This window comes from Erinaceus europaeus, chromosome 22, assembly GCF_950295315.1.
Source record: "Erinaceus europaeus chromosome 22, mEriEur2.1, whole genome shotgun sequence".
Lineage (NCBI taxonomy): Eukaryota > Metazoa > Chordata > Mammalia > Eulipotyphla > Erinaceidae > Erinaceus > Erinaceus europaeus.
In genome coordinates, this window is record NC_080183.1 from 3528195 (window position 1) to 3554028 (window position 25834).

The following is a 25834-nucleotide window of genomic DNA, read 5'->3' on the forward strand; positions in this document are numbered from 1 at the left end:
GCACACGCACGCACACACACGCACCTGCCGGGAGCATTCTGGAGCAGCTCCACAGTTCCGGGATTGGGGCTGAGGGTTTCCCAGCCCTGTCTCCCACCCCCCAGCCTCTGTCTCTAGAGAGTGTCTCTCTCTCTCTCTCTCTCAGCATGTGCGCCATGAGGGTCTCAGGTCAGTCCCCAGCCTCGTATGCCAGACAGGTCTTTGGTCTCTCTCCCTCCTACTGAAGAGCAAATGGAGCCCGAGCAGGGAGGGCAGGGGGGCTGGGCCACACACACCTGATGTGCTACGGAGGGGGGGGGATCGGGGGGGGCGCACAGAGGAGCCACTGGGCCTCCACAGGCCCTTGGCACAGGGGAGCACAAGTGGGCACAAGCCGGCAGAGCTGGGTTTGAGTACGCACTGGTGAGCAGAGATGGGCACAGAGCTAGGCACAGGTGTGCAGAGCTGGGCCCAAGCGGAGCCAGGTGGGCAGAGCTTGGTTTAGGTGGGTCCAGGTAAGCAGAGGTGAGTGCAGACAGAGCTAGGCACAAGTGGCAGAACTAAGCATAGGCAGACAACTGAGTTCAGGTGGGCAGAGCTGGGCGCAGGTAGGCATGGGTCCATCCCTGCATGCACCTGTCCCTCCCCACACAGCTGTGCCACTTTAAGGCTTGGTGGGAAGCAGACTGGACCGGAAGGTCGGGAGTGGGTGCCGGGTGAGGTCAGTGTTTGATTACTAAGAGGACAAACACACCAGGCCTGCAGAGGAAGGCGGGTCTGGGCGGTGCCACAGGGAAGTCAGGCGGGCAGGACACACCAAGGGGCCTCCCGCAGATGACAGGTGATGGCTGCTACCAGGAAGTGCCCACAACCAGCTCCCGGTCTCAGCAAAAGGACGGCAGAAGGGGAACAGGCCGGTCCCAGCCTCTGCTCTTGGCGGAGCCCCGAGATGCCCACCAGGGAGGGAGGTCACAGGCTCAGGTGGGAGCAGGGGCTCGGCCCTGGGCCCGGGCGTGAGGCTGCGAGGACACGGCACCTGGCCACTGCAGCTCCTCTCCCTGGCACACAGCCGAGCGGCCTGGGCAAGGTGACAAGGATAGTGATAATGAGACTCCAGGGTCACGACCTGCTTGAGTCCACAGAGGCCCCAAACACAGCCATATGGGGCTGGGGGGGGGGGGGGGGCGACGGTAGGTAGCATAATGGTTCTGCAAAGAGACGCTCATGCCTAAGGCTCCAAAGTCCCAGGTTCAGTCCCCTGCACCACCATAAGCCAGAGCTGAGCAGTGCTCTGATAAAGAAAAAAGAAAAAGTGGTCCGGGTGGTGGCTCAGTGGATAAGGCACTGGACTCTCAAGCATGAGGTCCTGAGTTCAATCCTCGGCAGCACATGTACCAGAGTGATATCTGGTTCTTTCTCTCTCCTATCATTTTTCATGAATAGATAAATAAAATCTTAAAACAAACAAACAAAAAAAAACAGCCACACACAGGTGTCCCTGTGCCCACAATCAGAGCTCAGCCCAGCCCGAGCCAAGCTGACGGTTAAGATTCCTGCAAGGTCCTGACGAGTGAGTGAGTCATCGGGCTGTGTGGGGAGCTCAGGCAGGGGCCTTTGGGGAGCCTGCAGGTGGAAGTCTTCCCTAGGACGGGGCATTTGGATAAGACAAGGCATCCCCTCCAGGCCAAGCCGGCCCAGAACCCATCAGGTAGTGGGGTCCAGCCCCAGGGCCGGCCCCTGCCCTGCAGTGACCTGAGATGCTGCAGGTGGAAAAGACAAAAAAGCAGGTATAACATCTTCCTTGTGAGCCTGGAAGGTGGACAGACGGCACTAGAGCACAGGACTTGCAAGCCTGATGTCCTGGGTTTGAGCCCCAGCACTGCGTATGCCAGAGCAAAGCAGTATTCCGTCTGTCTTGTGAAAATCAATCTCTTAAAAAATAATAATAACAAACTAAATCTGCAGATACTGAAGAAAGAATAAGCTACACTGGGCCGGGGAGACGGTACAGTGGTTCTGCTAAAGACCTTCTTGCCTGAGGCTCCAAGGTGCCGGGTTCAATCCCCGGCACCACTACCAGCCAGAGGTGAGCAGGGCTCAAAGAAAGAGAGGGAGAGAGGAAGGAAGGGAGGGAGGGGGAGAGAGAGAAAAGAAGAGAGGGAGGGATGGAGGGAGGCAGAGAGAGAGAGACAGAAAGGGAGGGGAAAAGGAAGGAGTAGCCCCAGTACCAAACCCCAATTATAACCCTGGAGGCAGAAAGAAGATGAAAGAGAGAGAGAGAGAGAGATAAAGCAAGCAAGTAGATTTCACAATAAACACAGAGAGATAACCACCCCGCAAGCATGCAGGAGCAGGGGGAAAGTAAACAGTTTGATCTAGGAGGGGAAATAAACAAGTCGACAAAGCGGCCGTGCACCTGGCTTCCCCAAACCTTCCCGAGTTCCACCGTGAATCATCCGCCCACCTTAGACATTAAGCTCAGTTTAGTCACTGCACCTGCCTAGACATTAAAAACGAGAAAGCAAGGGAGCCAGGGAGGCGGTTCAGAGGGTAAAGGGTCTACTTTGGATGTGTGGTCCTGGGTTCAAGACCCAACACCACATGGGAGCACCACTGATGGGCAGGGGGAACTCCAGGATGGTGGGACACTGGTTGGCACTCTCATCCTCTCTCTCATAAAGAAAAAGAAAAGTAACTGGGGGAGAGGCACCTAGGGAGATAGCATAAAGATTAGACACACAGCTTTCAGGCCTGAGGCTCTGAGGAACCCAGGTTCAAACCCCTCCCAACACACACCACCACCACCACAAACCAGAGCTGAGGGGGGCAGGCAGTAGCGCACCAGGTTAAGCACAGACAGTACGAAATGCATGAATCCTGGTTCGAGCCCCCGGCTCCCCACCTGCAGGGGCGTCGCTTCGCAGGCGGTGAAGCAGGTCTGCAGGTGTCTGTCTTTCTCTCCCCCCTCTGTCTTCCCCTCCTCTCTCCATTTCTCTCTGTCCTGTCCAACAATAATGACAGCAACAACAACAATTAAAAAATGGCCTCCAGGAGCAGTGGATTCGTAGTGCAGGCACCGAGCCCCAGTGAGAACTCTGGAGGCAAAATTAATTAATTAATAATAATAAAAAAAAACAGAGCTGAGCAGGGTTCTGGTACAAATGAATAACGAGGGGCTGGGTGGTAGCACACTTCATTAATCACACAGATCCCCATGCACCAGGACCCAGGCTCAAGTTGCAGTCCCCACCTGCAGGGGGAAAGCTTCATGAGTGGTGGATAAGGCTGCAGGTGTCTCTCTTTCTCCCTATCGTCCCATTCCCCCTCAGTTACTTTCTGCCTCTAGTCAATAAAAAAATTAATCAACAAAATCATTTTTTACGTTTTAAAATAAAAGATAATGACATAAACTGGGCCAGGGAGGCAGTTCAGCAGAAGGGCTTTGCAAAAAAATAATAATAATAAAGAAAGGAAGAAAGACTAAAACCAGAGGCTCAGCTGCTCCTGGCCGCACCCCCTCATCACACCACGTGGAATTCTGGCAGGAATCAGCTCAGGTCAGCACCCACCCCCCACCCAGGCTGCACCCCTGCAAAGCACAGCACGGGGGTGAGGGCCTGGAAGCAGCCACACCAGCCGCGGGGTTGCCAGCGGCCAGAGAAGCTGCTGACTGGTCTGGATCTGAGGCGAGGGCTGCCCTGCATTCCCCAGGCCTCCCGCAGAAATGTGGGTGGGAAGGGCCGTGCCAGGTACCACAGGAGGGGGGGCCCAGGAACCCCAGGAAGAGGCCTAAAGAGCCAGCAGTCTTTCCTTCCTTCCTTCCTTCCTTCCTTCCTTCCTTCCTTCCTTCCTTCCTTCCTTTCTTTTATTTTTCCAAATGCAGTGTCAGCGTTCTAGTGCCAGTCGTTTCTTTTTCCTTCTATTTTTTGAAGGTTTTTTTTAATTTTTTTTTTACATTTATTTATTTTCCCTTTGGTTGCCCTTGTTGTTTTTCATTGTTATTGTTGTTGTTATTGATGTCATCGTTGTTGGATAGGACAGAGAGAAATGGAGAGAGGAGGGGAAGACAGAGAGGGGGAGAGAAAGACAGACACCTGCAGACCTGCTTCACCGCCTGTGAAGCGACTCCCCTGCAGGTGGGGAGCCGGGGTTCGAACCGGGATCCTTATGCCGGTCCTTGTGCTTTGCGCCACCTGCGCTTAACCCGCTGCACTACAGCCCGACTCCCTTTCTTTCTCTTTATTTCAGAGATAGGAAGACAGAGAGGGAGACGAGGCCCTGGGACATGGCTCCACCATCCCTGGAGCTTCCCCATGCTGTGCGTGGTGCTCCCATGTGGTGCCTGGGCTCAGCCTCAAGGCTGTGTACAGGGTAAGATTTGCACTCTATTTGCTGAGCTCTCTCCCACCCTGTGCTGATTCTCATTTCAACACACACACACACACACACACACACACACACACACCCTTCTGCCAGAGAGTACCCAGAGTCCAAGAAGGAGCCCTGGGAGTGGGAGGGAGCGTGGGAGGGGTACCACCCACCCCGCCAGCCTCTGCCCCTAATCACCCTTTGTGTCACAGCACCATTAACTAGGAGTCACCGCTGGCACCCAACCTGAGCAGACAGCAGATGGGGTGGGAGGGGCCCAGGAAGACGCTGCCCACCCCCACCCCCCAGCACACACCAGGCCTTGGCGGATGCCCAGGCCTTGGCTCCCTGCCAGCACACTGGGGACCCCCCCTCTGCACCAGGGTCTGGGTCATGGCAGCTGAGGCTCCACATGGGGGCCGAGGGGGTTGGAATGGTGGTGGTGGGCAGGGGGGCCAGTGGGAACGGGAGTCGAGGACAGCAGTGGGAGAGATGCAGGCAGCTGCGGGCTGGGCCAGGGCCGGGGCCGGGGCCTCCAGGGCACATGGCTGTGACCTCTCCCTGCTCCCCCAAATTGCAGACTGAGGACAAGCGGACCAAAGCCACACAAATAGGGTGCCCCTGTCCCATGTCAGCTGGGGAAGCCACAAGGGACCTGGAGTCCACTTCTGTGTTTGGAAGGTGGGTTCTGGACCCCGGCCAGCCAGGCTGCAGCCCCAGAGTGACCCGCAGCCCCGGGGAGCACAGAGCCGGGTCCCCAGGGCTAAGGCAGGCCACCAGGCCACCAGGCCACCACGCTGCGGCAGGGGCGGGCAGAGTATCAGCAGTTTGGCCCCCAGCCAAGGAGGAGCTGAAGTCGCACCAGAGGCCAGGCTGGTGCCTTTAGGCGTGTGAGCGGGGGAAGGGTGTCACACTCCCGTGGGTCCTCACTGTCCGGCTGGGCAGGGGGATGGAACAGGGGGTCTCCGGGGGTCCCGGGGTAGGAGGCTACAGAAAGAAAGGGCAGCCCCAACCCTCAGCGGGCTGTGCTGGCCCCAAGCTCCCAGGCATGGCCCCTCCAGAGGAGGAAGGAATGGGGTCCACCAGCCCCCTTCCTCTCCTAGGGGGTGACCCACATTTTCAGCCCCCGGTGGAGGCTCTGACAGGCTCCAGGCCCAGAGACACAGAGCAGGGTTGGGCTTTCCCGGCTCTGTAATCTGGGTTCTGTGGGGGGTAGGGTGGTTTCCTCAGACTCCAGGCAGTGGAAACTGGGGGGGGGGGGGGGCTAAGTGTGGGAGGCCTTGCAGGGCTGAGGCAGAGAGGGAGAGGGAGAGGGAGAGGGAGAGGGAGAGGGAGAGGGAGAGGGAGAGGGAGAGGGAGAGGGAGAACCTGCCTTATCTGCATGCTCCCCTCTCAGCCCAGGCTCCCGCTGAAAGGCAGATCTACAGCTGTGAAAGAAGTAGGAATTGACCCCAGAGAGAGAGAGAGAGAGAGAGAGAGAGAGAGAGAGAGGGAGAGGAGGCGGGCATTTGGGTAAGGCGATGGCTAAGCTGGCAAGTCTGGGTAGTCCAGAACAGGAAAAGGGGGTTTCCCTGCCCAGCCAGCCCCCTCAGTAAACTGAGGCTCAGAAAGGAGGGGTGAAGACAGAGGGACGGGGGGGGGGGCAGTGGCACACTGGATAAAACATTTTACTATGTGCAAGGACCTAGGTTCAAGGACCTGCTCCCCACCTGCAGGGTGGAAGCTTCATGAGCGGGGGAAGCTGTGCTGCGGGGTTCTCTCTCTCCCTCTCTCTTCTGGAGCTTCCTCTGTCTCTATGCAATAAATAAATTAACTAAATATTTTTAAAGAGTTTTTAACATTTATTTATTCATTTTCCCTTTTTCTTGCCCTTGTTTTTTTTTATTGTTGTAATTATTATTGCTGTTGTTATTGATGCCTTTGTTGTTGGATAGGACAGAAAGAAATAGAGAGATGGGGAAGACAGAGAGGGGGAGAGAAAGACAGACACCTGCAGACCTGCTTCACCGCCTGTGAAGCGACTCCCCTGCAGGTGGGGAGCCGGGGGCTTGAACCAGGATCCTTACTCTGGTCCTTGTGCTTTGTACCATGTGCGCTTAACCCGCTGCGCTACTGCCCGACTCCCAAATAAAATATTTTTATATGGGGGGGACCAGGCTCACAAGGTCCCCCAGCTTCTCAGCTCCAACTCGCAACACAACAGGGCAACAGGGGAAGGGTGGTGGGTACCAGAGCCACCCCTGTCCAGAGCCATCTGCAGAACCCCAGCACCAACGCCCTTCTGCAAAGCAGCGCTGCCAGCTGCCAGCCCCCTCATCAGTCCCCTCACCCGCTCTGAGGACCATGACAGAGATACAGGCCCAGCCCTGTGTGACAGCCTGGCTGGGGCCGGGTTCGAGGCCTCTGCAATTTCAGGGTCCCGAGACAGAGTAGAGCAAACCCGCCCTGCTCTGAGGTGGGTGAACGGGGGCTCCAGCTTCCAGCCCCAGGGAGCAGAGAATTGTGCAGTGTGGGTATCCTAACCCCCCCCCCCCAAGCAAGTGCAGCCTCCCTCAGCAGCCGGTGGGTACACCCAGGCTAGGACAGGGGAGGGGAGCTCCACACTCCAGCTGGCTGGGAACCCCTCCACTCCTCACGTCCCGGGGCACAGCCACACCTCTGAAAATGAGCTGTTTATTCCAAGTAGCACGGCAAGTCCAAAGGCCAGAAGGCGGGTCTCCCAGCTGGCCGCCTCCACACACACACACACACACACACACACACACACACACACACACACACACACACATACACACGGAGGCCAGAAGCTGGGCTGTGTGCCCTTGTCACCTGCAGGGCCTCCCCTCTCGGCACTCTGCCCGTGCCATGCTCCACCTAGCTCTGGGCCTTGGGTGACAAGGCACGCCCTCCGCCAGGCTGCAGGTAGAGTCCTCCCTGTCCCCGACACCAGGCCACAACCAGGGTGGCCTTCTTCCTCCCGCTCCTGGGGAACAGCCCCCCCACCCCCCATCCCCTGGCACGGCTCTGCCCCAGATGCCACCATCTGCCAACACGCACCAGCTGAGAACCAGCCGCCCCGCTCGTCTGCCCCTGACAGCGGCTGGCTCCCGGAATTATGCCCTGTGCTGAGGGACCCCACCTCAGGAGCCGGGGGAGAGGGGGCTGAGACTACAGTCTGAGCATGTGTGCCCCCTCCAGCTCGCCCAACTTAGGCCTGACCCCACCGTGGCTGGACCCCAAAGAGGAGGGGATTAGAAGGGGCGGGGGCAGGTAGCAGTGCACCTGGCTGAGCGCACATGGAGAACTAGGAAACAGCTCAGCAGAGAGGGCGCAAGCCAAGCCGTGCCCAGGTCCCCAGGGTCCCCATGGGGAGGGGAGCCCCCAAGGACGGTGGAACAGTGCTTTGGGGTCTCTCCACATCTCTCTCTCTCAGAAGCACAAAGCAGAAAAACTACTGAGGGCTGACAGGGAGGCTCACCCAGGAGATCTGCTTTGACATGAGCACAGCCCAGGTTCAGGCCCCACACCCACCGCACGGGGAGAGGGGGGAAGCTTCAGTGTCTCTCCCTCTCTCTGTCTCTCTGCCTCTCTAGATCTCAAGTCAAGCCACAGTGATGAAACCCCAGCAGTGACAAAATAAAATAAAATAAAATAAAATGGGGGAGTCAGGCGGTAGCACAGTGGGTTAAGCGCACATGGTGCAAAGCGCAAGGACCGACGTAAGGATCCTGGTTCGAGCCCCAAGCTCCCCACCTGCAGGGGGGTCGCTTCACTAGCAGTGAAGCAGGTCTACAGGTGTCTATCTTTCTCTCCCCTCTCTCTGTCTTCTCCTTTTTCAATTTCTCTCTGTCCTATCCATCAACAACAATAACAACTATAATAATATCAATAACAACAATAATAATAACCACAACGATCATAAAACTAGTAAGGCAACAAAAGAGGGAAAAAATAGCCTCCAGGAGCAGTGGCTTCCTGGTGCAGGCACCAGGCCCCAGCAATTACCCTGGAGGCAAATAAATAAATTAATTAATTAATTAAAATAAAGGGCCAGGAGGGTAAATAATGCACACACAGTATGAAGCACAAGGACCTGAGCAAGGATCCCGGTTCGAGCAGGTCTGCAGGCGTCTATCTTCCCCCTTCTCTGTCTTCCCCTCCTCTTAATTTCTCTCTGCCCTATCCCACAACAACACTAGCAATAATAATAACAGTAACAACAAGGGCAACAAAAATGGGGGGAAAATGGCCTCCGGGAACAGTGGATTCATCATGCAGGCACCGAACCCCAGTGATAATCCTGGAGGCAAAAATAAATTAAATGAATAAATAAATAAAATAAGATAAATACCGCAGGATGCCAGGGAGGTGTCACGGCCAAGATACTGAGCATGTGTGGGGCCCTGGGCTCGGTCCCGGACACCGAACAAAAAAGACAAGAAGCAGCTGCTTCCACTTCTGCAAGGCAGGAGGACCCTCAGGTGGGGGGCGTGTGTGGGCACTGCAGAGGATTATGGAGGCTAAAGAGGTCACAGGTCAGAGCCTCGGGAGGGTGGCGGGGACACGGGACTGAGGAAGTGGCTCTGTGGATCCCAGGCCCTGCCCTGGGATGGGACCGTCACACCCCCCTGAACACCTAGAGGCCCAGGTGACCAGGCCAGGACTTCACTAGCATGACGAGGTGGGGAGAGTTCAGTCCCAGCCCCTTGGGGACAAGCAGTGCCTGCCTCTCCTGTCACCCTTGGATCACGGGGCCCAGCAAGGAGGGGGGCACTCATGGGTTGCCAGCCCCAGCATGGTCCCAAGCCTCCCTGCCACCTGGGGCAGCGTGTCACTCTTCTGCAGAGACCCTGCTGCCCCGTCTGTTACAGCCGTGTCTGCCCAGGAGCTGGCCTTCTCCGTGACACCCGGACAGAAAGCAGACTCCCCAGGGCCCGACGCTCTACAGAACTCCTGTTAGGTGTCAGCACGATGGCACAGTACAGGACTTTGCAAGGGAGCGCCTCACCCCCTCCCCAGGACCCCCCAACGGCCAGTGCCAGGCAGGGAAGCACAGGCCCACTTCCCCTCAAAGGCCCGTCTCTGAGCAGGACGCCGCCCCACCCACCCGCTGCTGCCCTGACCCCAGGCTCCAGGCGGCCAGAGATGAAGCAAAACACAACAGAGGCCTGTGGGTGGCTTGGAGACAAGCTGCCACCTGGGTGGGGGCTGAGGGCGGCCGCTGACCCGGACTGACCCGCCCAGATGGTCCACATTTCATGGGAGTGGCGGCAGGAACGCGGGGTCGCCTCCCCTAGCTGGCCCATCCACCCCAACCCACCCCAACAACCCGGCAGGGGCCATGCCCCCCTCATCCTCACGGGGACAAGGGGACAACGCCATCGCGGAGTCAGGCTGGCCCACTGCTGTGGGTTCTCGATGCTTCTCTGGCTTCAGCACAGACACCCGCCTTGTCGGACACATTTTTTTTTTTTGCCTCCAGGGTTCTTGCTGGGGCTCCGTGCCTGCACCACGAATCCACCGCTCCTGGAGGCCTTTTTTTTTTCTCCCTTTTTGTTGCCCTTGTTTTATTGTTGTTGTGGTTATTATTGTTGCTGTTGATGTCGTCGTTGTTGGACAGGACAGAGAGAAACAGAGAGAGGAAGGGAAGACAGAGAGGGCGAGAGAAAGACACCTGCAGACCTGGTTCACCGCCTGTGAAGCGACTCCCCTGCAGGTGGGGAGCCGGGGGCTCAAACCGGGATCCTCATGCCGGTCCCTGCGCTTTGCGCCACGTGAGTGTAACCCGCTGCGCTACCACCCGACCCCTTAGGAGTCCCTTCCTACTCAGAGGCAGGGGACACAATCCTGAGAGGCCCCCCTCCACCATCACCACCACTAAGGACCACGGGACCCCCTAACCTGGGGGGCTTCTGGCCAAACCTCTCTCCCTTCAAGTCCCCTGCTAGGTCCGGCCCAGGCTCCCACAGACACGACACAAATAAACACATCACGGCCACTGGGGGAGGGGGGCTGCGCCTGGACAGCCCTGCACCCACTGGATGGAACGACAATGGTGACACACCACCGAGGACGCCGGACACCACTCGGGGACCCACCCATCCCTGTGGAAACAGCCAGAGGCAGAACTCCGGCCCAGGCATGAGTCTCAGGGACACGGCTCCCCGGGGGCACACATACACTGTCACACTGTCACCAGCACGCCATTATACTGTCACACATACCATCACGTTGACACACACAGACACACGTCATCACGTACACGCACTGTCATGTGCACAGTCACATTCTCACACACCATCACACTGAAGGACACACGTCATCCACACTCATTCACACTCTCACACGCACGCACACACACACACACACACACACTGTCACACAAATATACTGGGTTTTCAGAAAAGTCACGGTGCATTTTTGGACAGAAAAGCAGACAGCCCAATATACACAAACACTGCCACCTCTGTGAACACACACGTCGTCACCCTGTCACACAAATACCGACACTAACGTACACACACACTCAGACTGTCCCTCAGCCACACACGCCCCCCACCATGTTCACACCCTCACACACATTCTCACACTCACAGACTCTTGGCCTACAGAAGGAGGTCCCGGGCCCCTTCAGAAACTCCCCAAAGGCCAGGGCTGCAGCAGCAGAGGAGTCTTGGGGTCAACTCCAGGAGAGAAAGGAGACCTCCCCTCAGTTCAGCGGTGCCTCGGAGCCTGGTGACTCTGGGGTGCTGGTCCGGAGGCCGGGGGGTGTGGGTACTAGGCAAATGATCCTTCCTGATTCTGGGTCAGATTAGCCCCTGCTGGGCCAGCCCTGGGAGGGCTGAGGGAAGCTGTTCTTGTCTTGTGACCAGGCCGTCTGCCCACTGCGGAGCTGCCAGCCCCACCACCATTTCCCTCTCTTTTTCTTTTCTTTTCTTTTTTTTTTTTTTGCCACCAGGGTTATTGCTGGGCTCAGTGTCTGCACCATGAATCCACTGCTCCTGGAGGCCATTTTTCCCCCTTTTGTTGCCCTTGTTGTTGTAGCCTTGTTGTGGTTATTATTGTTGTTGTTATTGTCATTGTTGGATAGGACAGAGAGAAATGGAGAGAGGAGGGGAAGACAGAGAGGGGGAGAGAAAGACAGACACCTGCAGACCTGCTTCACCGTCTGTGAAGTGACTATCGTGCAGGTGGGGAGCCGGGGGGCTCGAACCCGGAGCCCCGGGTCCCTGCGCCTTGCATCACATGTGCTTAACCCACTGTGCTAGGCCCCCTTCTTTCCATTTTTTTTATTGCTGCCAGTTATTGCTGGGTGCTGGCACGAGAAGCCACTGCTCCTGGCGGCCATTCTCCCACCTGCCTTGCTCTTCTGTTTGTTTTTACTTTTCTACTCTATCTAAGAGGACAGAGAGAAATTTTTGCTTTTTTTTTTTTAATAATTTATTTATTTACTTCCTTTTTGTTGCCCTTTTTATTGTTGTTGTAGTTATTATTGCTGTTGATGTCGTCGTTATTGGATAGGACAGAGAGAAATGGAGAGAGGAGGGGAAGACAGAGAGGGGGAGAGAAAGACAGACACCTGCAGACCTGCTTCGCCGCCTGTGAAGCGACTCCCCTGCAGGTGGGGAGCCGGGGGCTCCAACCGGGATCCTTACACTGGTCCTTGCACCACATACGCTTAACCCACTGCACTACCGCCAGACTCCAGGACAGAGAGAAGTTGAGAGGGGAGGGAGATACAGAGAGCGGGAGAGATAAGAGAGGCACCTGCAGGGGGCTGGTCTGCAGGTGTGTCTTTCTCTCTCCCCTCTGTCTTCCCCTCCTCTCTCGATTTCTCTCTGTCCTATCCAACAACAACAATAACAATAATAACAATAACAACAAGGTCAACAAAACAACAATAACAACAAGGTCAACAAAAATGGCCTCTAGGAGCAGTGGATTCATAGTTCAGGCACCGAGCCCCAGTGATAACCCTGGAGGCAAAAAACTCAAATAAATAATAATAAAATTTAAAAGAGAGAGAGAGAGACACCTGCAGTCCTGCCTCACCACTTGTGAAGCTTCCCCATGTAGATGGATGGCAGGGAGGCTGGAACCCAGGTCTTTTGGAAAGGTAATGTGTGCACTTACCCCACTGTGCCACAGCCCAGCCCTCCCTCCCTCTCTGTTGTTTGTTTACTTATTTATTTATTTATTATTGGATACAGACAGAAAGAAATTGAGAGGGTAGGAGATAGAGAGGGAGAGAGACAGAGACACCTGCAGCCCTGCTTCACAACTCGTGAAGCTTTTCCCCTCCAGGTGGGGACCAGGGGCTTGAACCTGGGTCCTTGTGCACTGTGATGTGAGCACTAGCCAGGTGTGCTATGGCCTGCCCCCCACTCTGTTTTTCAGCGCAGCTCCAGAGACTGAAACCAGGGCCTCTTATACACACAACAGAGCACCACAGGGTGGTGGTCCAATTTTCCCCCTCCCCCCTTCCTTATTTCTTTTGAGAGACAGAGAAGAGACACTCAGCACTGCTCCAGCATCCATGAATCTCCTCCGGTGCTGTCCACAGTGCTCCCACATGGTGTCAAGGCTTGAACCTAATAGGGAGGAGGAGGAACACAGGGCTGACACCTGCCTCGGACCCCAGCTGAGGAAGAAGCCCTCCTTGCTGAGGGAAGAGGTGGCGCAGAGTAGAGACACATGGCTGAGCATCCCAGGGCAGAGACCTCAGGGGACAAGGGTGGGCGAGTCTGCCCCAGGGGCCGCCTCTGAGTCTGGGTTGAGTCCGGAACAAGGGGTCTTTTCACCGGCTCTGCTCACCCAGCCCCTCTGACGGGGATCACATTTCCCAGACCAGGACCCCACTCCACCAGGAGACTCTTGATGGGGGAAGGGGGTTCTGGTATTCCTCCACCCCCCAGCGGGGCCAGGGGCATCGGGGCTGGGACCCAGAACCTTCAGGAAGAGGCTCCGTCTCCATAGCCCTGAGCCCTGACGGGACAGAAGGGGAGTGGGGAGCTGGCCGTGACCTCGGCGTCCCCCACTTCCCTCCCCCATCAGCATACCACTGCACAGAGCTTCAGGAACGGACAGTGGTGGCTGCTTGAGACACAGCCTTGCAGGGAGGTTGCAGAGGGGCTGGGCAGGCAGTCTGTCTGTCTCTCTGTCCCCACCCCCATTTCAGCAACGTCACCTTGACGCCCCCCAAAACACACACACACACACACACCAGGGGCTCAGGTGTGACTTGAGGCAACCTCTGATGGGACCTGCCACCTTGGGAGGGAGGCCCTGCCCCCAGCTCCCACCCCGGCAGGCTGCAGCAGTCCCACGGCAGCCCCGGGGCAGAGCAGAGGGGTGGGGTGTGAGGGGCTACAACTGCTGACTGGGCCTGCCCCTCTACCTGTCCCTCCCACCCTTTATAGCCCCCCCCCCCAGGGATAACCTAGGACTGAGGGGAGAGGAACACCAGAACTCCAGGTGAGAGAGAGCGAGCCCGCCCTGTCCCTCAGGTGACAGGTCTCCCTTCTGTGGTCAGCTGGCAGGTGGGGGGGGGTTGGGTGGTGGCAGCCTGTGCCCTCAGGCCTCGCCTTCCTCACAGGGAGCCGGGCTGCAGGAAGTGACACTCAGTCCTAATGAAATGGACTCAGGACAGGCAGGCACTTGAGGGCAGGGAACCCTTTCTAAATGATGGCACCCAGGCACACGCAGCATGGTGGCACCAGGAGGGGGCAGGGGACCCAGAACCACAGGGCACGGGCAGGATACTGGCGTGGAGACGTAAGGGAGAGGAAGGCAGAGGTGACAGCCCAGCCCCTGCTCCAGAGGATGAGGGGGGAGAGAGAGATGGAGAAAGAGATAACCCACCCACCCCCCACACACACACACACATTCCAGGCAGAGATGGGAGTCCAGGAGGGGCAAGGAGGGAGCCTGGGCAGAGGGCTTTGTTCACAGCTTCCCAGGAAACACGAGCTCTGGTGGCAGGGACAGGAGCCAGGAGGAGAGCCCCAAAGCAGCGGGGGGAAGTGGAAGGAGGTGCGGGCGGGTGCACAGAAGGAGAAGCCGGCTCTGTCCTTTCCTGCCCAGCACCCAGGTGGCCGCCAGCACATTCCAGAGGGGACAGCAGCAGAGCTGATGCCATTGTCCCAGGGCCGAGGGATGCTGGCGCTGCGGCTGGCCGGAACTGTCACAAAGGGCCACTCCCAGGGCAGCTCATTAGGACAGGAGCCCGTGCGGGGACAGGCTGGCGATTCAGGGCTGCACAATCAGGCCCTTGAGGGGGGCTGGGGGCGGGGTGGCCGGGACCTGGGTTCCCAGCTCAGCCTGCGTCTTGCCTTACAGCCTGAGCGCTGACAGCCGCTGAGACAAAGAGTCGCTTCCCCCTGACGCTCAGCTATTTTTGGAAATGGGTCACCACTTTCCCCGGCCTCCAGGGGGCGGGAGCCCCCTGGCCCCCAGCAGTTCAAAGAGGTGGGGTGGGGGGACAGGGGACAGAGGCCGGCAGCTTAGGCTGTGCAGAAAATGGGCGCTGGGGTTCAAGCCCAGCTTGGCAGCCCCCAAAGTCTCACTCCAGGGGAGCAGGCAGCGAAGATAACAGAGGGGACCCCGTGAGGGGGTGGCATTCCCCCCACCCCATGCCGATGTGGCATGACATGCAGCCCCACCCCACAGGCCAGGTTCCTGGGGCCAGCTGTGCTGGGGCCTGCAGTTCTGAGCCTCCAGGGACCCCGAAACCCACTCAGACAAAGGCAGCAAGGACTCCTCTGGGGACTGCCCCTGGGAAAGGGGGGCCATGCCAGTCTGCACCTCAGGGTGGGGGGAGGCTGAACTCAGGCAGTGTCTGGAAGGTGTCTGGTACCCACTGGGGCCCACACAGGAAGGTGGGTGGGCCCTCGACCTGAGCGCCTTTGGGTTTTAGACAGCAGGGAGACATATAAGGGGCAAAGCTGGAGACTGGCCTGCCTGGGAGTACTCTGGCCACTAATCATAACAACGAATCTTTTTGTTGTTGTTGTTGTTGCCCTTGTTGTTTTACCGTTGCTGTGGTTATTATTGTTGTTGTTATTGATGTCACTGTTGTTGGATAGGACAGAGAGAAATGGAGAGAGGAGGGGAAGACAGAGAGGGGGAGAGAAAGACAGACACCTGCAGACCTGCTTCACCGCCTGTGAAGCGACTCCCCTGCAGGTGGGGAGCCGGAGGCTGGAACCGGGATCTTTGAGCCACGTGCACTTAACCCATTACTGCCCAACCCCCATAACAATGGATCTTTTAATAAAGGAGGAGGAGGATAAGAAGGAGGAAAGGAAAAGGAGGAGGAGGAGGAAGGGAAGAGAAAGGAGAGGAAGAGGAAGGTGAGGGAGAAGAAGGACACTTTGCGGTGGCAGGAAACAGCACACAGGTGGATACAGAAGCTGCCCGCCCAAGACTCCTGGCTGAACCTGGCAGTACATGAACTAGAATGGTGGTCTGCTCCCCCGCCATCTCTCTCTCAATTATCTCTCAAGCTCACATGAATCAAGTAAAGCAAATCTTCAGAAGAGTCTTGGAAAACTACATACATCTCTGTGTTCTGAGGACTGGCATTTGGCTTTCTGGTGTCACGTGTAACACAGAGCACGTCCACTTCACGTTATCAGCTTCAAACTAAGACCCGAGTGGCTGCCAGGAGGCCCCACAGTGGAGAGAGCACTGATCTCTCAAGCAAAAGGTTCCGAGTTCAATCGCAGAGGTCAGACTGCTGCTCTGGCTTCCCCCTCCCAAATAAATAAACGCAGAAATCAGAGGTGGGTAGATAGCATAATGGTTATGCAAAGCCACTCTAGGGCCTGAGGCTCCAAAGTCCCAGGTTCAACCTTTTCCCATGAGCCAGAAGGGAGCAGGGGCTTCTCCTGCAGACACACAACCCCTGTGTCCTGGCCAGTCCATCCCGAGACCTGCCCCAAGTTCAGGACCAACCTCAGGCCGGTCACAGCCCAGGATGAGTGTGGAGAAGGGGTTCCCCTGGAATAGGAAGCGACTCTGAAGGAAGAAGCAGACTGGGCAGGGAAGGTTGGTGGTGTTGTCACCGTGGGCTAGTACTTCTATCACACAACACACCATTTCACACGAAGGCTCCACACGCACGCTGAATCCTGCCCAAGCTGTCACTGTAACCTGCACAACACAGTCAAGAACTTTTGGGCTGGGTGGTGGAGCACCAGGTTAAGCGCATATAGTATGAAGCACAACAACCCCTTCAAGGATCCCAGTTTGCGCCCCCGGGCCTCCACCTGCAGAGAGACTGCTTCACAAGTGATGAAGGAGGTCCAGGGGTGTGTCTCTCTGTCAATTTCTCTCTGTCCTATCCAATAATTCAAAAAAATGACCACCAGGAGCAGTGGATTCATAGTGCTGGCACCAAGCCCCAGTGATAATTCTGGAGGCAAAAAAAAAAAAAAAAAAAAAAGGACTTTTGCAAGATAGCCCCAATTTAACTGCATCTAGAATTTTCTGGAGGAAAAGAGTCCTACATATTTAGTCTCAACTCAATAGACTTTCAGGAGGTGATTGAAAGTTTCAACACCAAATATGGGGGTTTTCCAGTGGACCTGGTTACTTTGGGCAGCTTTTTAGGAAAAAAAAAAAAGGAACCTCACTTTTTTATACCTTTCAAGGACATGTTCTATTAACAGACAGGTAGACTGACACATTTTACTTAGGAATAGAGCTTACTGGGGAGGATAGGATTCGATCCTGGAGCCTCAGGCTTAGCAACCCAATGGTCTACCACTGACCTACTGCCCCAGTTCTGATGGTGAGTGGTTGTCCTCTTGCTGTAATGACCACTGACAGATGAGCAAAAGCTGTGAAGATGATGCTTCCTTCCCAGGCCCCATCCCCAAATTTTTTGTTTTTTATTTTTCTCCAGGGTTATCGCAGGGGCTCGGTGCCTGTACTACAAATCCACTGCTCCTGGAGGCCATTTTTTCCCATTTTGTTGCCCTTGTTGTTATTGCCAGATAGAACAGAGAGAAATTGGAGAGGAGGGGAAGACAGAGAGGGGGAGAGAAAGACAGACACCTGCAGACCTGCTTCACCGCCTGTGAAGCGACTCCCCTGCAAATGGGGAGCCGGGGGCTTGAACTGGGATCCTTACGCCGGTCCTTGGGCTTCCTACTTAACACACTGTCCTACTGCCCGACCCCCCATCCCAAAGTTTGACACTCTGGGTCAAAGTCCCTCTCAAGACAGTCCTGTAGATAATTCTATCAATCATCACACACTGACCCCCCCGTGGGTTTTTTGTCTGTCTGTCTGTCTGTCTGTGGTTTTACACATTGCTCAACACACTCAAGTTTTTTTAGGAGATATTTCCACTTTCACTTCGTTGTATCTGGACTCTTACTGGGGAAATAACAGTCCTCCACGTTGACTCTCAGTGCAACATTTAACTTAGAATTTCCAAGTCTCCTTTGTGTCCTGTTGTCTGTGAAAGTAATTTTGAAGGAAATTGTCAGAGGGATTTTGCTTCGTTTCAGAATACTCCAAATTATCATTTTACCAGGCCGGAAGATTACCATCACCATCATGTGAATGTTCATCGCGACAACCAACTTAAGTGGAAAGTTCCTCAGCGAGGCGTTACGTTACGGACAAAAGAAACCCTGGTGGCCGAGTGAAATGGAAACTGTTCATCTGAGGACTCGGTGGAGAACACCAAGGCTTCAAACAGAGAAAAACAGGGGGCTCAGGGGCCAAGGGGAGCAGGGGGGTGTAGCAGTAAGAGGGCACCGGCCGGACCAGCCAAAGGGTTGAGTTCTTGCGCCGATAAATGCTGCTGTGATTATAGCTGCGTTTAGACCATCAATATTCAGGAGGAAAAAAATAAATAACTGTTCAGCAGTGCAGTTTTTAAAGACTTCCAAAAGCCTGATTGGTCCATCTTTGCCTCTTACCGTCTATTCTGAAGGTCAAGGGTCTGCCGTCAAACAGGGTTGACGTTCCAATCCCCCTACGACATAATGACATGTCTTCGAGCAATATCCTTTCCTGCACTCCTCCTTCAGAAACGTCTTCACAAAGATCTCCCAGCTGGGAGTCGGGCGGTAGCGCAGCCGGTTAAGTGCACGTAGTACGAAGCGCAAGGACCCACACAAGGATCCCGGTTCGAGCCCCCGGGCTCCCCACCTGCAGACGAGTCGCTTCACAAGCGGTGAAGCAGGTCTGCAGGTGTCTGTCTTTCCCTCCCCCTCTCTGCCTTCCCCTCCTCTCTCCATTTCTCTCTGTCCTATCCAACAATGACGACATCAATAACAACAACAATAGTAACTACAACAACAATAAAACAACAAGGGCAACCAAAGGGAAAATGATTAAATAAATATAAAAAATTTTTTAAATAATGAAAAAATAAAAATCTGCCAGTGAGGAAAATAACCCCAAGCACAGGGATTGCTGTTGGCATCTCAATGGTCACCCAGAAGGGACAGAATTGTGTGGCAGAAAGGAGGTTTGACTAGGAGTTAGGGGCGGGGGGGGGGGGCGGAGATCTGAGCTCTAATTTGGCCTAGGTCTTGATGAATCTTCGTTGATAGCCTAGAATCTTTCTTCTGTCCCCCTGGCACTAACAGCCAAGCTCGCATTCTGCAAGTCCTGCAGACAGGAGCCTGGGTGAACACAGACTGCGAAGCCCCGCATTCAATCCCACTTCCTGCTACGCAGTCAGTCACCTCACAATTCCACATTATTGGCCTCTCGGAGTCTGAGTGCTTGTCTGCGTGACGAGAGACCTGGGCTATGTGGTCTCTGAGGACCTTTTTAAGTCCATCCAGAAAGGCTCTGGATGACGGGGGAGACATTCAATAGCTGAAGGGAGCAGAGCAAACCTGCCTAGATTTATATCCATTGTATTGGCTCTCTCACTCTCACTTACAAAATGAAAACCATGCTAATTCTTATTTCATGGGGTTTTAAATGGAAATTAAACAAGACGGAGCACATAAAAGTCTAGCACACTGCTTGGTGTGTAATAAAACAGAATCTTGTGATATTAATATTGCACGTCCGGGAGATACAGCCAGACTTTCAACAGGAGCAAACCATTTCTTCTAAAAAAAAAAAAAAAAAAAACTCGAGTCGGGGCTTGGGTGGTGGCACACCTGGTAAGGTGCTCACATCCCGGGGAGACACCTCTCGCAAGTGGTGGAGCAGGGCTGCAGGTGCCTCTCTGTCTCTTTCCCTCTCTCTCTCTCCTCCTCCTCCCCTCTCAACTCCTCTCTGTCTCTATCCAAGAACAAATAAAGTATATTTTTAATTTTTTAAATTGCCTTCTTCCCCTTTTGTTGCCCTTGTTTTATTGTTGTTGTAGTTACTATTGTTGTTGTTATTGATGTCGTCGTTGTTGGATAGGACAGAGAGAAATGGAGAGAGGAGGGGAAGGCAGAGAGGGGGAGGGAAAGACAGACACCTGCAGACCTGCTTCATTACTTGTGAAGCGACTTCCCTGCAGGTGGGGAGCCGGGGGCTTGAACCAGGATCCTTATGCTGGTCCTTGCGCTTTGTTCCTCGTGCGCTTAACCAGCAGCACTACAGTCCGATCCCCTAAAGTATTTTTTTAAAAAAAGATCTTTTGAGTAGTTCCCCCCATGTAGGGTAAGACACACTTTCTGTGTTAAGATCCTTTATCATTGGGGAGTCGGGTGGTAGTGCAGTGGGTTAAGCGCACATGGCGCAAAGCGCAAGGACCAGCATAAGGATCCTGGTTCAAGTCCCTGGCTCCCCACCTGCAGGGGAGTCGCTTCACAGGCGGTGAAGCAGGTCTGCAAGTGTCTGTCTTTCTTTCTCCCCTGTCTTCCCCTCCTCTCTCCATTTCTCTCTGTCCTATCCAACAACAATAATATCAATAACAACAACAACAATAAAACAACAAGGGCAACAAAATGGAATAAATTTTTTTTTTTTTTTTTTAAAAAAAGATGCTTTGTCATTTAACTCCTTGCTCTCGTCCATTCAGACACTCTCTCCACTCTCTGCCTGGCAGTCCTGGACCCAGGCTCAGACCACATCACACTTCCGAGCATGGGATTTGATCCCGGAGGGCCAGGCAGTGGCGCAGTGGGTTAAGCGCACGTGGTGCGAAGTGCAAGGACCAGCATAAGGACCCCGGTTCGAGCCCCCGGCTCCCCACCTGCAGGGGAGTCGCTTCCCAGGCGGTGAAGCAGGTCTGCAGGTGTCTGTCTTTCTCTCCCCCTCTCTGTCTCCCCTCCTGTCTCCATTTCCCTCTGTCCTATCCAACAATGATGACAGCAAAAATGGAAAGAATAGCCTCCAGGAGCAGTGGATTCATGGTGCCCCAGCAATAACCCTGGAAGCAAAAACGAAGGAGAAGGAGAAGGAGAAGAAGAAGGAGTAAGATCTTAGGGCTGAGGAGACAACACATGGTTCTCCAAACAGACTCCCCTGCCTGAGGCTTGGAGGTCCCAGGTTCAATCCCCAGCACCACCATCAGCCACAGCTGAGCAGGGCTCTGGTGTGCGTATCTTTCTTTCTCATTAAATAATAACAATAACAATAATAACTTAGTATTTTTTCTTTCTTTCTTTTTAACAGAGCACTGTTTAACTCTGGTTTATGGTGGCCCAAGGGGATTGAACCTGGGACTTCAGAGCCTTAGGTGCAAGAACAGTCAGGGCTGGTGTTACTCTCAGTGTGGGTGGAGGAACTGAGGCTGAGGGGCCAGCAGGTGGGACTGCCCAGGTCTCCCTGCCACTCTTACCCAGGAGGCTACCCTGCCCATAGGTGCTCGCTCAGTCAGAGCCAGGATCAGCTCTGGGGGGTGGCCCCCATCTCCCAGTCTGCAGGCAGAAGCCCACTGTGCTGGACGTCAGCCATGCTACAGAAAGCAAGGCCCCAGCTTCCACGCCCAGTGCAATCCAGTGGGAACAGAGATTACCAAAGCAGAGGGCTTCCGTGCTCATCGCCGTGCTCAGCCTCAGTGTACAGAAGCTTGCGTCCTGGGAGGGAGCTGGAGCAGGCTGGGTGAGGGCTGGGGCTGGCACCGTGCACAGGACAGGCAGTGGGGGGCACAGGCCCCCTTGGACTCCAGTTAGAGCTGCATGAGGCTGGAAGAGGGGCCCCATCTTTACTCCCAATGACCCTGGAGCTCACTCCTTGTGTCTGAGGTGGGGGCAGTCCCTAGGAGACCTCCCATGTTGGTGTCCTTCAGGACACCCTCCTGCCTGTCCATCAGAGCTGAACAGTCCCACCCAGAGGGACAAAAGGGACAGGGTGGCAGCTCCAGCCTTGGTGCTGGGGAAGCAAGACCCACCTCAGGCTCAGTTTAGTCATGTACACACACACACACACACACACACACACAAGCCCCCTGTGGTCACGCTCCTGTACCCCCCTCCCCCACCTCCCACCCCCACTGCAGAGCTCTGAACTGGAGGGGCCCTGTGACAAACTGTGAAGTTCTGCCCACCCCCCACAGTGAGCTGGCTGAGGGGAACAGCTTGGGGGGGGGAGGAAAGCTTATCTAACCCCCACCCCCCCACCCCGCAGACCTCCCTGCCCTCTGGCCCCTAGCGGGCTGGGTTTTGGAAGGCCCCCTCAGCCAGCCCTGCCCTGGAGGCCAGGCCAGGCTCCTCATAAAAGGCCCCATTCAGAGGTACAGCTCTTGTCTCTTCTTAAAGGTCCAGACCACCCCCAGCTCCAACCTCCCTTTAAAGATACACGGGCCTGGGAACAAACCCGGCTTCCTTTGAGAAACCAGTGTCCACTGTCCAAGTCCCCAGGCTCCAGGCCACAGCAGGCGGGGTGGTGGGGGAGCCTGGCTTCTTGGAGGCCAGCTCAAGGGGAATGGGTCGGGGTAGGGGCAGGGGCAGGGGGACACCAGGCTGGGGGAGGGGAGAGAGATCTGACATGCTTTCCTGTGGGGAATGAATGCATCAGGCATCAGCTCTGGGGGAGGGTACACCTGACTTCCTGGAGCTTGGGGGCTTACTTGTCTCTGTGTGGAGGTGGGGGGGGGCAGGGCTGAGGACAGGTCTATTTGCATATCTTTTTCACAGGTGGGGAGGAGTGTCCAGAATACAGAGAGGTCACACACACCCCCTTCCAGAGGACCAGCTTCTGGGAGAGCACTACAGGGTCATGGAGCCCGTTCACCCACCATAAGACGCAGTCAGACATCAGTTCCAGATGCAAACATCCCAGTCTGTCTGTCTGTCTAGGTAGCAAATGGGTGTGAAGCCCCCTAAACCCTAACGGGTCAAGGATCCTGGCCTCTTGCAAGGGGCTGTGGGGTCCTGACCTCCTTGAGCTGGGAGAGGGGTTTATGGAATGGCGCACTGGGAGGCTGCCCCCCTGCACTGGCCAGAGTGGGGGGGGGGGCGGGCATTCCAGTGTCAGCCCACCCGCCCCCTCTGGGGAAGGGGGTCATCAGCCATCTGCTCTGTCGTCATCGATAAGGAAGTGACACTTCCAGGACAGACGGACATCAGGGCGCAGCTGGTCAGGATTCCAGCAGAGTCACCCACATGCTGCCCACAGTCGTCATGGGGGAGAAGCTGGGTCAGACCGGAACAGAAGAGATACCCCCTCCCCCCCCCCCCCCGCAGGCTGCTCTGGAAAGTGGAAAGAGCCCCCTGCCTCACCCCCAGGAGTCGTGTGAGGCCATGTGTGACCAAGGTCACAATGCGGTACTAGCTCAAAGTGGCCAGAGCCCAGGGTGGCCCCCATAGCCCTCCTCTGCCCCCACCCCCCAGCTGCTCCCTGGGTCTCTCGAAGCAGCACAGGGCTGAGGACAGAAAGTTGTTTCTGAGCCCAGGGACTTCCCTGGGTCCCGGACATCCTGTCCTGACTGGGGCAAGCCAGTCTCAAGGCTGCACACAGGCGGCTGAGGGGCCCAACCAGACAATAACAATAACAGTCCCTCCTGGGGCTCAAGTGTAAACCCCCCCACCTCCCCTCAAGGAAACTTAACCACCTCAAGTTTTTGCCACAGGCCTGTCCCGAGTGTGCATGGGGCTTGGAGGAGGCGGGGGACAGGTGCACAGGGAAGCCAACACCTCTGCTCCCCACTAGGGGGACGCCCCCATCCAGCCAGGAGCCACTTCTGTTTGCTACAGAACCCCAGCACGGTGCCAGGCAGGGTCCCCAAGTGCCCCATCCCGCCCGCAGTTGAAAGGAACTTCCTTACAGCTACACCCCCAGGCTCAGCACTGAGACACCTCACAGACTCACAGAGGACGCAGCCAATGGCAGACAGACACCCCTCAGACCCGGTCACACAAGCCCCTCCCAAGGTCCCCCCAGAAGCAGAGACCCCTGGGGCTGGGAGGTCTCACTCCCTAGGTGTGGATTCTCCCCACTGTGGGGGTGGGAGCACCGTCCCACGGGGCTCCCTGAGGTGGGAGATGAACAGACCACAACGTGAAAACAGAGTTTGTAATTGTAGCTGGCTAATCAGTAACAAAATAGCCCTGGTTATGGACCTGCCCTGGGCGCCCAGGCCCAGCAGGGGAAGCTGACAGTGCCCCCTTCAAGCAGCGGGGGACCAGGGGCCAGCCCCCACCCCCGGCACACAGAGGCCACTTGGCCACCAAGCCAGAGGGAGCCCATATCCCTCCACCCCACCCCCCACCCCCGAGATGTCAGCAGGACTCCGGAGCTGAGGAGGCTACTCAGAGAACCAGAAAGGGCTGTTCTGTCTCCACCTTGGGGCAAATAGTTGATTCCGCACCAACTGCCACCACCAGCATAGGAGAGCTGAACCATCAAAAATGCGGCGAGCAAGGAGGCCGGGAAGCAGTGAGGGAGGGGCTCTGCTGTCCTGACTCATGCTGGGGACCCCCAGAGCCACACTGGCCTGGAAGCCAGGCTCCCGGCAGAGCAGCGGCCTAAGGTCCCTTGCTTGGGGGCTGACCCCTGGCTGGGGACCCCCAGAGCCACCCCGGCCCCAGGCCCAGAGCAGTGCAGAGGCCAAAGGTCCCTTGTCCAGCACCAGGGCGGCACTTCCTGCCAGGCGACTGATCTCCGGCCGGAGCCTTATCTCCACCTCGGAGGGGGCTCTCGGAAAGCCGAGAAATCCGGGGAATACACTCGGGAGAGGGGAGCCTTTCCCAAGGGGCCTGGCCCAGGGGGTGGGAGCGGGCGTCCCGGCTGCAAAGAAACCTCCCCGAGTGGCCCCGGGGAGCCTCGCGCAGCTCCACCCACGTGGCCGTGGGCTGGGGGCTGCAGACCCTCCCTGGCACCCCAGGCTGCGGCGCGCCGGCGGGGGGGTGTGGCGGGGGCCTACCGTGCAGACCGTTGGGGATGCTGCGGTGGTGGGCCGGCGCCGACAGGTCGTCCAGGGAGCGGTGCGTGGCCGCGGCCTTGCCGTCGGGGCCGGGGTGCGGGACCGGGGGCGGCGGGGGGTGGTGGTCCGGGCTGCCGCCGCTGCCCGCACTCGACGTGCTGCTGCCGTCGCCCACCGTGCGGGGCCCCGCGCCCGCGCCGCCGCCCGCCAGGCTGGCCTGGCTGTCCAGCGAGCTGCGGGAGCCCGCGCCCAGCCCCGCGCCCAGCCCCGCGCCCAGCCCCGCGCGCTCCGCGTCCAGCAGCAGCAGCAGCTCCTTAAGCTCCAGGTTCTCCCGCAGCAGCGCCTCCTGCCGCGCCTCCAGCTCCCGCAGCCGCTGCTGTGCGCGGCCCACCTCGTGCCACACCGCGCCCGCCGCGTGGCGACCGAAGCGCTGCCACTCGCGGGCCAGCCGCCGCCCCTTCTGCCGGTCGTCGTCCAGGAAGCAGCAGAGCTCCCGCAGCTCGCGGTTGTCGTCCTGCAGCCGCCGGTTGACGTCCTGCAGGCCGCGGATCTCCAGCAGGTGCTGCTGCAGCCGGCGGTTCACGTCCCGCACCAGGCCGCCGTGCTCCCGCAGCAGCCCCACCTTGTCGTCCTCGGCGCGCCGCAGCCGCCGCGCCAGCTCCTCCTTGCTCCAGCGCAGCAGCTCCTCGTCGGCCGGCGGCGCGGGCTCGTCCGGGGCCGGGGGCTGGGCCATGGCGGGGTCAGCGCCGCATCGCCGGGCCGGCCGGGCTGGGAGCGCAGGCGAGGGGCCCGGCCAGCTCCCGCCGCGGCCCGCCCACTCCGGGCGCGGGGCGGGGCGCGGGGCTCCTCCCCCGGGGCGGCCCGGGGATGCGGGGCGGGGCGGGGCGGGCGCGGGGGGCGCCGGCAGGTGGTACGGTCCGCCCGCCCCCCCGACGCGGCCCGGCCAATCCGCGGGCTCCAGGGCGCGTTCAAACCGCAGGTAGGGCGTGCGGTGGGGGGGTCCTTAAAGGGGACTCGCGGAGGGGGCGCCCCGGCCCGGCCCCCACCCCGGCCTGCCCCTCCCGCCCCGCCGCCGCGTCCAGGCGTCCGCGACCCGGGAACAATAGGCCCCGCGCGGACAGCTCTTTGTCTCCGGCGTGCAGGGGGCGGTCGCGCTTCCAGGCCAGCCCCGGGCCTCCCCTGCACGCCCCCTGCTCAGCCTGGCAGCCC

The 25834-nt window shown here is 57.3% G+C and overlaps 1 protein-coding gene across 2 annotated transcripts in view; it reads right to left on the minus strand.

The window, feature by feature from the left end:
• Positions 1–25621, minus strand: part of CCDC85C (coiled-coil domain containing 85C) — a 37562-nt gene extending 11941 nt beyond the window's left edge. The window contains exon 1 of one of the 2 annotated variants that reach the window (XM_060181033.1): positions 24626–25621. In XM_060181033.1, coding sequence (XP_060037016.1) covers positions 24626–25358 — 733 coding nt within the window. In that variant the 5' untranslated portion in view covers positions 25359–25621. The remainder of the gene's footprint in view (positions 1–24625) is intronic. The other variant, XM_060181032.1, reaches the window with a different exon arrangement.
• Positions 25622–25834: the final 213 nt, after the last annotated feature.